Below are 13,068 nucleotides of genomic sequence, written 5' to 3'. Positions count from 1 at the left end.
GAAAAAGATATCTTTGTACTCCATTGTACTTTGATTTTTCAAATGTTGCTAAATGCTCTTTTGGTCTACCTTGTTAATCACTCTCAATTTTTATTTTTCACCTTTTCCCTAACTCATAAATAACATTAAAATAAAAATCCTTAAGACTGCAAATAAGAGGAAAATATGGTTCATATATAACATGTTCAATGACACCAAAAGTATTATTGAGAACAAAATAATTTGGCTGAAAACCCAATGACCAATAGCAGCCAAAAGAGCACACTATTATGCCAATATGCAACAGAAAAATAGACTTTGTAATGTGAGCAAATGATTTCACCTTAACAATAAACAAAACAAAACAAAAATACTGGTATATGAGCAAGGCTTAAAATGTCTAAATCTAAAACTAAACTCTAACATCAGAAAGAACTGCTATTAGTCTTACCCATCCATTCTTACAGGTCTTATTTTTTCAAGCATGGAAATAGTTCGATAGCACCAGTGAATATTAGGTTTTACATATTTTCCTATTAAAAAAAAGTTATTCTCCATATTACTGAACTGGGTCTTGGTTTTGATTTTTTGGTGCATGCATAATTTTTAAGTGGTAGATTCTTTCCACGCACCTCCAAACATGCGCAATAGGATAGAATGTAGCAACATACAAATCAGAGACAAATAGGACATCAGTTCTGGAGAAGGCTAGGCTAAACTGCAAACCAAATAAGGGGCAAAGTTGATGGTCAACAACTAGAAACCTATTTAACATCAAAATGAGGTAAAGCACAGTTATTAAAGCATGGGTATGGGCTTTAGAGTTAGATCTTTGATTTGAATCTTGTCTCTACTACAGACTGGATGACCTGGGAAAGTCACTTCACCAATTTAAAGTTCAATCTCCTTATCTATAAAATGGAGATAATCTTCATAATATTGTTGTGAGGATTAACTGAGGTGGTGTACATAAATTACTTCAGTGTCTTTCACATGGACAAGAAGGTAAGATCAATCAACAAATGATTACTAATTTTTTATGTAAATGTACTGGGCACTATTTCCAGGGATACAGTGGCTCTTGAGCTATAAAATTTACATACAGGTCAATACATTTTAGTAGTTATAATCACTATCAGGTCATGAGCCAAAAGTTAGGTTAAGGAGTCAAAATCAAGATGAAGTGAGAGAGATATAAAAGTTGTGAACTAGTGGGGTGCCTGGGTGGCTCAGTGGATTAAGCCTCTGCCTTTGACTCAGAGGCTTATCATGATCTCAGGGTCCTGGGATCAAGCCCCGCATCAGGCTCTCTGCTCAGTGGGGAGCCTGCTTCCCCCCTCACCCCCCCCCCCAGCCTGCTGCTCTACTTGTGATCTCTCTCTGTTTAAAAAATAAATTGTGAACTAGAGCCAAAGTCAGACAGTAACTAAGGTAAGCAAAGCAACAAGAACAAAGGTTTAAAGGAGAAATATGAAGTGATAACAGCTATAATGCTAGTTCATTCTAAGGAAGCTGCCTTAAAAGAGCTAGCTACATGTAGCCTGGTTGTGCTTCAATCCATTTTACAGAACCAGCAAGCTTTACTGAGTGTCCACTGTATGAAAAGCACTATTTTAGGCCATATACATTTAAAAAAATATATCGCAAAACGGGGTTCTAGCTCTCATCAGTAAATGTAGCAGTGAGGAGATTAAGACCTGTAAACACGAACTGTCTCAGTTATCTAATGCTATGTAACAGATCACCTCAAAATTCTTAGTAGCTTAAAACAACGTACTTAGATCACAAATGTGCAACATGAGCATGGCTAGCAGGGACAGCTTATTTCTCTACACTCTTGGCTGAGGCTGCTTAAAAGCAGTTCATTTGCTCACACATCTAGTGTCCAGACTGAGAAGACCCAAAGACTGGAACTCCTCAGGCATCTTACCCTATTTGGTCTTTCCATATGGTCTCTCCAGCATGGAGGTTTAGTAGCAGCAAGACTTCTTAAATGACAGCTCAGGGCAGCAAAGGTATGTGTCCTGAAAGCAGGGTAAAAAAAGAGCATCACCTGGAAACTGTTATCACTTTTCCTATCTTGGAAAACAGGCAGCATCACTTCTACCTCATTCTGTTTGTTAGAAGTAAGTAATCAAGGCTCACACATATCAAGAGGAGAACAATTAGAGCCCATTGTTTGTGGAAGGGGAGTCAGAGTGCAAACATATCCTCTGGCCTCGAATTACTTATATTCCTTCTGCTGCAAATTACAGTCTCCACCTCCTAAGACACCCCCACCCCCTGCAAAGGCCTCACTGATTATGGCACCAGACATAGGTTCAAAGTCCAGAGTCTCATCCACGTGTGTATGAAGCTCTCCAGATGCTATTTATCAAGCACAGTTCCTCAAGTATAACTATTCTCAATCTGAGGATCTAGGATCTAACCTACAGACATAGGATATATATCCTCTGCACACCATAATGCAGTGGTATGAGAGGCAGAAGGCAATTATTATAGAATTTTCTATTGAAAATAGATGAAATAGAGGTAAACAAGAGTTACCAGTCAATAACAATTCTGAAATCCAGTCAGGCATATACTGAAGTTCCCTTGATGCAGGCCTTCTGCCGAGGAATGCGGCATAGCATGTCTATATATCTTTACCTCTGAGCTCATGGTTCAACCCCCTTCATCATTCTTTTCCATAAAAAACTGTTTACGTTTGCAGCTAAGTAGTTTTTATCAGCCTGCTTCCTCTAAATAGTACTTTGGAAGTCCAAAGCCTCTTTTTATGTTGAACTGTCTCGGTCCCTTTTAGTCCAAGCAGGCAGCTGTTCTGAAAGTACACTCCTCTTAAAATTTTGGTGGTCTCTTATGGGTATCTAGGTGACAGAGTCAGTCAGTTAAGCATCTAACTCTTGGTTTCAGCTCAGGTCATGATCTTAGGATCCTGAAATCAAGCCCTGCATCAGGCTCAGTGCTCAGAGGGGAGTCTGCTTCTCTCTCTCTCAAATAAATCTTAAACCAAAAACAAACAAATAAAAAACACAAAACGTTGTAGTCTCTTATGAATAGCACTGGGGTTCACCCCATTAGACATAAACTACACCCAAAAAATTCATCAAAATAAGGCATTATCAGGGCACTGGGTTGGCACAGTCGGTTGAGCATCCAACTCTTGATTTTGGCTCAAGTCCTATCTCAGGGTCCTGAGATCAAGCCCGACATCAGGCTCCAAGCTGGGCATGGAGCCTGCTTAAGATTCTCTCCCTCCCTCTCCCTGTACCCCTCTCCACTGCATGCTCGCTCTCTCAAATAAATAAATAAATCTTTTTAAAAAATGGTAAGTCATTATCTTTGGCTATTCTGACTTTTATAAGTAACAGTATTCATAAACTTTAAAAACACTTTTCCTGTGTACCTATATTAATTCCAAGAATATCACAGGTCTCTGTTCATTTGTTTGCATTCCATTCAGCATGTATAATGAACGAGTGGCAAATTTCTGCAAGTCTCTTTGATAGTTGGCCATATTAACAGGCACAACCATTTCATTAAGACTTTCTAAGTCTGTATGTAGAGATCATAGTGTTATAGTGATTATTTTCAACATGTTTTATTCTTAATCATATGCTTTTTATGTACCAAAATAAGTGTGCCAGACATTTACAAATTTTAATTCTTTACATCTCATCTCCTCACTGTGACAGGACAAGTGAAAGGCCAGGGTAAACTTAAGTGGGAATGACAGGAGGATGTTCAGCCAGGCAGAGCATGCTACACAGAGGCATGTGTAGGTGTAGGTCAGAAAGCAGCTGGCAGTTGAGGCAAGTGGCTTACATCACTGGCAGAGGACAGTCATTTCCTAGAAGGAGCAGTGCAGTGGGAATATAGATGCAAAAAAACATTAGAGGGATGCCTGGGTGGCTCAGTTGGTTAAGCAGCTGCCTTCAGCATGGGTCATGATCCCAGCGTCCTGGGATCGAGTCCCACATCAGGCTCCTTGCTTGGCAGGGAGCCTGCTTCTCCGTCTGCCTCTACCTGCCACTCTATCTGCCTGTGCTCACTCTCGCTCCTCTCTCTGACAAATAAATAAATAAAATCTTTAAAAAAAAAATTAGAGATCCAAACAGGCCCACACATAATTATGGGTAGGTCAGTTTACAAACTTGTACTGAGGCTGGGGTACAGGAGTAAGGTTTTAATGTGTGGAGTGAAAGACTTGTTAGAATGAGGATGTAGATATGAGGAAAATAAAATAGAAATTTGGTTGCTAGAATTGTGTACAAAGAAACTTGAAAGCTAGTTACTAGAACTGGGGAAAAGGTCTTTGTGAGATTTGACTTGATATTGAGCCCCTTAAGTACAGACTAACTAAAACCATTTAAATCCTTCTCCTACCCTTCATTCCCACCCTTCATTCCACCCTGCTCGCAAAGGTCAGATTTGGTTCCAGCATCTGAGACTATGTTCCAGCCTTCAGAAAATTCAAAGGAAGAATTCAAGATGATAGAAAACCAAAGAGGTAGGGGCACCTGGGTGTCTCAGTGGGTTAAGCCTCTACCATTGACTTAGGTCATGATCATAGGGTCCTAGGATCGAGCCCTGCATTGGGCCAGGGAGCCTACTTCCCTCTCCCCCTCTGTCTGCCTCTCTCCCTACTTGTGATCTCTCTCTCTGTTGAATAAATTTAGAAAAAATCTAATTAAAAAAATAAAGAAAGAAAGCCAGAGAGGTAATTCCAGTTGGAAATATATGCCATTTAAGTAAGAAACTAAGAATGTCAAGGTACTTCTTTCATTTTTTATACTGGCAATATTCAGTTAAAACAAAGATAATTTTAATTCGCTTTGAATTCCAAATTAAGTGAGAAAAAGGATGTTGAAAAAAATCACTTGTTACTAAACTAAACATAATTCAGCCTAATTTCTACTCAATCGTCTCAATTTTATAAATAAATAAAATCTTTCTTAAAAAAAAAAACAGATGAGAACAGAGTAATTTGGAAACTATTACTTATTTTTTAATTTTCATTCATTTTCTAAGATTGTTTTCCCCCTTAAGAAAATTTTAATACTGGGATGCCTCGGTGGCTCAGTTGGTTAAGCAGCTGCCTTCGGCTCAGGTCATGATCCCAGAGTCCTGAGATTGAGTCCCACATCGGGCTCCTTGCTCGGCAGGGAGCCTGCTTCTCCCTCTGCCTCTGCCTGCCATTCTGTCTGCCTGTGCTCACTCTCTCTCCCTCTCTCTGACAAATTTAAAAAAAAAATGTTAAAATATTTTTAAAAAAAGAAAATTTTAATACTTTTCCATACAAACACATGTAAAATTGAGACCAAATGTTATATGGAAATACATATAAAGTCAGAGTAATTACTTTAAAAAATGGGTAGCAACAACAGATTTCAAAACCTGCTATAAAGCTACATTAGTCAAGATAATGTGTTCTTCACATAAGAGATACGGAGATATATCTATAATAAATAAATTTTAGAACATAAATCATAATAAATAGGTAAAATAATAAAAGCAATAGAACATAATAAGGAGTTCAAACCTACACATCATGGTCAAGTGATTTTGACAAAGGCATAAGTTCATTCATTGGGTGCAAGAATGTCTTTTCAACAAATGCTGCTGGAGCACTTATGTATGTTAAAAAAAAACAAAAAAACAAAAAAACTTTTGACCTTATGTGGCACAAAATAAATAAAAGCTAGAAATAAATCATAGACCTATGTCGGGAGCCAGTATAGGAGGCCTACTATAAGAGCTGTAAGGGACTGAATATGATTGGCTGTTCATTTAGGTCCACTCACGTGGGAGGTGCATGAGCACTGCATTCTGATTGGTTAACACTGCCTGTATAAAAACGCATGCGCCCGGGGTTAGAGAAGGAGGAGGAAGAAAGCAATTAATAAAAAAAGGTTCGCTGCTACGTGAGTCTCCGAGTCGTTCTTGCAGGCGAGAGCGACAAGTGGTGCCGAAACCCGGGAATCTCATCGTGAGAGACGCACGGAGTCGGCGACGATCAGGTAAAGAGTGCACCTATTTCTGTCTAGTGACAGGGAAAGTTCCTCAAGTCAAGGATGAGCGTAGAAAGCTTTCCGGGATGGGAAACGAGATGGCTGCAAAGTTCCTAGGATAAGGACGAGAGTAAAGCTTTCCGGTATGGGAAACGAGATGGCCACATATAAAATGCTGGGGCCGCTTTCTGATATCCTTAAAGCAATTGGTACTCCTTTAAAAAATAAAACAGCTCGTTTGTTTTTGAGAGAAGTGGGACAAACGGCTCCCTGGTTTTTGGAGGAAGGGATATTAAACATCCCTCAGTGGGAGCATTTAGGAGAAGACCTTAGACGCGATCCGCGCACTACGCCAGGAACCTGGCAGTTTGGTCTTTAGTGAAAGTTTGCTTGCAATCCCTGCGAGAGCCCATACACCAGGAGGTGCAACTGGGAGGGGAGATCTTAGAACAAGTGAAAGGAATCTTGTAAAGGCTCCTTGAAGGACACTAGCTCTGAGAGTGAAAGCTCAAACGGACACTCAGCCAGTGAGGGATCTAGCTCGAGCGATGATGAAAGGGGCAGAGGAGGGAAATCGCCCAAAAGCCAAAAGGTGAGCAAGATGCAAAAGGAGCTTGCAAAAAAGGAGGAAGAGCTAAAGAAGGCTATGGCGCATCTCAAAATGCAGGGGGAAGTTATGGCGCAGCTGAAATTAAAAGCAGAAGAAAGAGCTATGGCGCAGTTACAAAGACAGAAGTGGTAGATAACTTAGATCCTATGCCCACGCGCCCAGCCCCAACAGCGCCACCTTACGAGGGGCCTCCTCCGTATAAACCTTGCTGCACCAAGGCCTGCTATTGTGCGAGCTGCACTGCACGAGTGGCTGCCATAGTAGCCTCTCAGGAGTTTGGGTGGGAACAGGATTCTCATTCAGTCCTAAAATCCCCACTTACTCTAACTCCACCTTTTTTGGCTATAATTATACCTACCAAGACCCGGCGCAAGGCGCGTCAGCTCACCTTCTAGATAGGTGGCTGCTCTGCAATGCTGCACAGACATGTGCAGGCTTGGAAAGCCTTCACTTTATTAATGGGTCTACATGGCGTAACTTACGTAGGCTCTCGATTTGAAACAAATGTTACTTGCAATTGCACCTCAGCTAAGCACATAAGTTACTCACCAACGCCCGTCTGTGTTAGAGCTCCCTTTCTCTTCATAGTTTTTAATGCTTCTACTATTAACAAGTCATCTAGTCTCTCTTGTGAGTCCCAGAATTGTCTGCTATCAGAATGTTGGAACGCCACGGTGGGAGACTCGGCAGTAATAGCCAAGATACCGACGTATATCCCGATGCCAGTACAGGTGAACCCCGACAACCTGCCGGTGCTGCTTCGACATAAACGAGACTTTGGAATAACAGCAGCCATTATTTCAGCTATCGCAGCATCCGCCGCCACTGCTACTGCTGCCGTGGTAGCGTTGACAACCTCGGTACAGACAGCAGCTGCGCTCAACAACGCCACAGGAATGGTCGCTGAAGCATTGGCTACGCAAGAACAAATTAACGGACATTTGCATGCGGGGATCCTTATTGTAAATCAAAGAGTTGATCTAGTACAGGAACAAATAGATGTCTTAGAATCTATAATCTCAACAGGATATATACATAATATGGTGGGACTTTGTGTTACTCCCGTAGCTTACAATAACTTGTCAGTAGTGGCCAATCTGTCTCGACAATTGGGAAGAATGCTTAATGGTACCTGGAACCGTCAATTTCAAAATTTAACTAGGCAATTATGAGCTCAAATTATATCCATAAATTCTACCAAAGTAACTATTGCACCTGTTAGTGAGTGGAAAAAAATGTTACAGCAATCTGTTTCGTTCCTCAAACAGTGGACCGGACTTGGTGCCATGGCTGTTCTCTTAATCACAGCTAACGTACTAATGTTACGTTGGGTGTGTGGCCGTGGCCGTCGCAATCAACGACAACAACACCTCATGGTTCAAGCCATGATGGCTCTTGAAGCTGGTACCTCCCCACAGATATGGCTAAGTATGCTAGATCGGTAGTCAAAGACGGTAAGACTGATCCCACACCATAGCAACCTAAGACAGGGGCTCTTCGACCAGGGAGAGTACCCGATGACGGGTAAGCATGTGTGCTGAGATTTGGCAACCTAAGACAGGCACGATCTCAGCCATTATAAATAAATAAAAAAGGGGGAGATGTCGGGAGCCAGTACAGGAGGCCTACTATAAGAGCTGTAAGGGACTGAATATGATTGGCTGTTCATTTAGGTCCACTCACGTGGGAGGTGCATGAGCACTGCATTCTGATTGGTTAACACTGCCTGCATAAAAACCCATGCCCCCGGGGTTAGAGGAGAAGGAAGAAAAAAGCGATTAATAAAAAAGGTTCGCCGCTACATAAGTCTCCAAGTCGTTCTTGCAGGCGAGAGCGACAGACCTAAACATAAAAACTAAAAATACAAAACTTCTCGAAGGAGGGGGTCTGGGTGGCTCAGTGGGTTAAAGCTTCTACCTTCAGCTCAGGTCAGAATCCCAGGGTCCTGGGATCAAACCCCTCATCAGGCTCTCTGCTCAGCGGGGAGCCTGCTTCCCCCTCTCTCTCTGCCTCTCTGCTTACTTGTGATCTCTGTCAAATAAATAAATTAAATATTTTATTTTTTAAAAAAAACTTCTAGAAGGAAACACAGAAGAAGCTGTGACCACGTCAATTTTTCTGAAAAGATAAATTAGGTTTGATCAAATTAGAATCTTTCCTCTTTGAAGACACCATTAAAAAACTGAGAGGACACTATGGTATGAGAAAGAAATGGTCAAGTTTTGCTCTAACAACTGTTATGAAAAGGCAAATTTGTTCCCATATTATATATTAGGGAACAATTTAAGAATGATATAAATTTCACAGATTGATAAGCAATTGCATCCACAAGAAACCCTAGGTGAATGCACAAAACTGTACCCATTTGAACTGAGCCACTCAGGTATACACAGAATAATACACATATTGAAAAATCTGCCAGTTACTTTGATTCACCATATTATTTTATTTCAGTGTTCCAAAATTGTTTATGCACCACACCCAGTGCTCCATGCAATACGTGCCCTCCATAATACCCACCACCAGGCTCACCCCAAAACCCTCCAGTTTGTTTCTCAGAGTCCACAGTCTCTCATGGGTTGTCTCCCCTTCCAATTTCCCCCAACTCAGTTCTTCTCTCCATCTCCCAAATGTCTTCACTGTATTATTTTTAATGTTTTGCTATTCATTTACATTTGTAGAAATTATATATATACTCAACATCCCAAACAAGTCTGAGTGTCCTGATTCAAAAAAAAAAAAAAAAAAAAAGGCAGTGTTGGGTGCCTGGGTGGCTCATCGGTTAAATGTCCAACTCTTGATTTCAACTCAGGTCTTGATCTCAGGGTCGTAAGTTCAAGGCCTGCATTAGGCCCCATGCACATGCCAAACACTGCATATTAAAAGGGAAGCCTTAAGTATTAAAGAAGTCTGAAATAATGAAGCATTTTAAAAGAAATGAGAATGCAGCAACAGGCATAAAGGAATATATACTGCTTACCATCAGAGAGAACACTGAAAAGACAAAAGAAATTCCTATGGCTTGAACAACTTCAAGTGCTTACAAAGTCAATAAGAAGGCACCTTAAAGATGGAAACAATAGAAAAATTACTAAAAATATGGGTTGAAGACTAAACAGTGAAAAAAATCAGAGAAATCGCTATCTATAATACAAAAGCCTTAAATATAAATCACCAAATCCTGCAGAAATAGTGTCTTAGGATAGCATTGGCTAGTTTGGTGGTTTCAAACAGTGCTGGAGCTATAGGAAAAGAAACAGAAGTCTTGAATGACAGCTTTTTTCTGTCAGGATTTGGAAGGTATAATTATACTGTATTTTGGCTTCCATTAATGCTATTAAAAATTCATCTAACAATGTAGCTGTCCTTGTAGGAAGATAGTCTTTTTCCTCTATAGCTGCTTTCAAGATATTCTTTGAGGCTCTGCTATTTTATTATACTGGGTCTATACATGAATTTCATATTATTTTTCCTACTTGGAAATTGTTGGACTTCTTGAATTTGTGAATTAATATGACTGATCAATTCTGAAGAATTCTCAGGCATTATCACTTTAAAGTATGCCTCTATTCCATTCTCTCTCCTCTACTATTGAATACTTCAGTTAAGTACATGTTGGAGCTTCTTATTCTATCCTTATTGTTTCATTCATACTTCCTATTTCTTTCTCTTGTGCATTCTGGACAATTTAATATAATGTATACTTCTTTTCACAAATTCTCTCTGCACTTGTGTCTAATATGTGGCTAGATGCATGAGTTTTCAGCATGTGGCAGAAATGGATGGAAAACTTAAACTAGAGAACTGTAAAATTAGAAAAAGTAGAAATGTCAGAATCTGAATCAAAAAAGAGAATTCATGCATCAATTTGTCATGGTCCCTGTCAATATGGATTCTCCCAGAAGCAAACTATATGACAAAACTGGATGCAACATTTAAGTGCATTTCGTTTTTGGGGGTGTGATTTCAAGAAAGACTTAGTAAGGAAGAAGGGAAGTGAGACAGAAAAGGAAGGAAGCTAATAAATGGTTTATTATCAAGCAAGTTACTATGGTAAGCAACTTAACCCTTCCCAAGGAACTCCAGAAGAATAGTGTTTCTCCAACTTTAAAGGGCATAAATATCACCCATTTAAGCATATGTTCTTGGTCCCCACTCCCAGAGATTCTGATTCACTAGTTTTGGGGTAGGTTCTAAGAATCTGCCCCTCTAATCAATTCCCATGCAATGGTAACATTAATGTTACAGGTCTGTGGATCACACCTTGAGTACATAATGGCACAGAAAATGCTTTGAGGAAGTTACTGTGCACAAGAGGCAAAAGAGGGCGCCTGGGTGGCTCAGTGGGTTAAACCTCTGCCTTCGGCTCAGGTTGTGATCCCAGAGTCCTGGGATCGAGCCCCGCATCAGGCTCTCCATTCAGCAGGGAGCCTGCTTCCCTCTCTCTCTGTCTGCCTCTCTCCCTACTTGTGATCTCTCTGTGTCAAAAAAATAAATAAAATCTTAAAAAAAAAAAAAAAAAAAAAAAGAGGCAAGGGAACTGGAGTATTTACCCACCAGCTCCCATCAGTCATTGTTGTTGGTTTTTTAACAGATTTTATTTGTCAGAGAGAGAGCACACAAGCAGGGGAGCAGCAGGCAGAGGTAGAGGAAGAAGCAGGCTCCCACTGAGCAAGGAGCCCAATGTGGGACTCCATCCCAGGACCCTGGAATTATGACTGGAGCCAAAGGCAGCCGCTTAACTGACTGAGCCACTCAGGCATTCTCCCATCAGTCATTGTTTTAAAAGACTTCTCTCAAACAGCATTAATTCCCTGGTACTTGCTGCCTGCCTGCACAGAGAGCTCATGTCTTCAGCCAAGAGAAACCTCTCAGGAAGTAAGTCACAAATGCTGTCAGCTGGAAATCAGGTTGGCATGTATTGAAATGGAAAGTGCCAAGGAAATGTGAGCAGAGCAAGAACAGCATCTACCTCACTGCTATATCTGGTGTCATGGGGAAAATAAACATTTACTAAGAAATCACAAATAAATTCCAACTATGGCTAAGTACTATATAAAAGAAAATTACATGAGACTATCTCTAAAGATAATTTCTTGCTATTACAAATGGCAACTTATTAGAGTAATTAATTCTAACCAAAATAAAGCACTGTTTCACAAATCCATTAAATATGAACTCCAGATCAGTTATTATATGCATCAACCATTACTGACTGTAAATTATCTTATTTGCAGGCACTGTGATTGGTAGTTTACATTACAAATGTGTGCATAATCATTTAAGCTTCCAATTTTGTTTCATTTGGATAAACCTCAGCTAGAATTTACTTTGTTTTATACATCTTAAATTGTGAATATGGAAAGAAAGGTGTTTAACTTCAGTTTTTTTTTCATTAAATGGTTTCACCAAAGGAAAACCTAAACAATATTGTATTTTGAGAAGTATGCTACAATCTATTCTACTATGTAAGAGATGTCTTTTTGGTTTTATAAATCTGTACTCTTTCCTTTCCAATATTTTTAGCTTCTTAAAACACCTAAATAGTTAGCAACTGCAAAGTTAGGAAACAGTCCACAAAACTACACTTATTTCAGGGGTTTCAGGAGCACCCTCAAATTTAGTAATTTGCTTTATAAGGACTCAGAACTCATTGAAAGCTGTTCTACTCACAGTTACAGTTTATTACAGGACAAGAATACAGATTAAAATCAGCCTAGGGAAGAAATACACTCAGGAAAGTGATAAATGCAGAACATCCAGTAGTCCTCTTCTATGGAGTCACAGACCTTCCTGGTATTAACGTGTGACAACACAGAGAATACTGTCAACCAGGAAGGCTCACCCAAACCTTAGTGTCTAGAGTCTTTACTGGGACTCCATCACAGTGACACGGCTGACTTTCCACATACTCACCTCAGTTTCTAAAAGCCTTAAGAAGTTGAGCAGGTATGTATTATGTATCAGCAATTGTGTATCAGCCTGACCCCAAGTCTCATTCTAAATCACACTGTTACTATTTAGCTTGGCTCAAAGTCCCCAGGCTAACAAAGATTTCTATCAGGCATGAAGGACACTCTAAGCACTTAGAGATTGATTATATCCCAAAAGCCAAGGGCACAGGGCAGATCTCTTTTGGGACAAGTTTACATTCTTTACTACACTGCACTTTATCCTATGTGGTCACTGTTCTAGAAAGTCCTCACATTCCTTTAATGGTAGTTTACATTACAAATTCCTAACTGAGCTTAATTTCTACATTATGATATTGATAAAAATATAACTACATTTAGATTTCTGTAATGAATGTGCTCTCAGTACTAGTAGACTTTGATTAGTATTTGAAAAAAAAAACTCCATTTATTTGATATTTGAAACCAACCTAAAATTCACAGCTTGATCTTATTCTAGTATCACCAGTAAAGGGTCGTCTTTTTCTATATATTGATCTTCATTGCTATGTAATAC

General features: G+C 39.8%; 1 protein-coding gene across 4 annotated transcripts in view; it reads right to left on the bottom strand.

Moving 5' to 3' along the window:
- REDIC1 (regulator of DNA class I crossover intermediates 1) overlaps positions 1–13,068 on the bottom strand; it is a 144,284-nt gene that overhangs the window by 22,715 nt on the left and 108,501 nt on the right. The window contains exon 13 of one of the 4 annotated variants that reach the window (XM_082740722.1): positions 7,063–7,515. The exons of 2 other annotated variants lie outside the window; for them this stretch is intronic. In XM_082740722.1, coding sequence (XP_082596848.1) covers positions 7,142–7,515 — 374 coding nt within the window. In that variant the 3' untranslated portion in view covers positions 7,063–7,141. Of the gene's footprint in view, positions 1–7,062; positions 7,516–13,068 lie in introns of those variants that run through there. One more of the 4 variants, XM_082740724.1, reaches the window with a different exon arrangement.

Source organism: Mustela nivalis (assembly GCF_964662115.1).
Source record: "Mustela nivalis genome assembly, chromosome: 7".
In the NCBI taxonomy this organism is placed as follows: Eukaryota; Metazoa; Chordata; class Mammalia; order Carnivora; family Mustelidae; genus Mustela; species Mustela nivalis.
The sequence above is the reverse complement of the archived record's forward strand: the minus strand, read 5'-3'. Positions and strand labels throughout refer to the sequence as shown.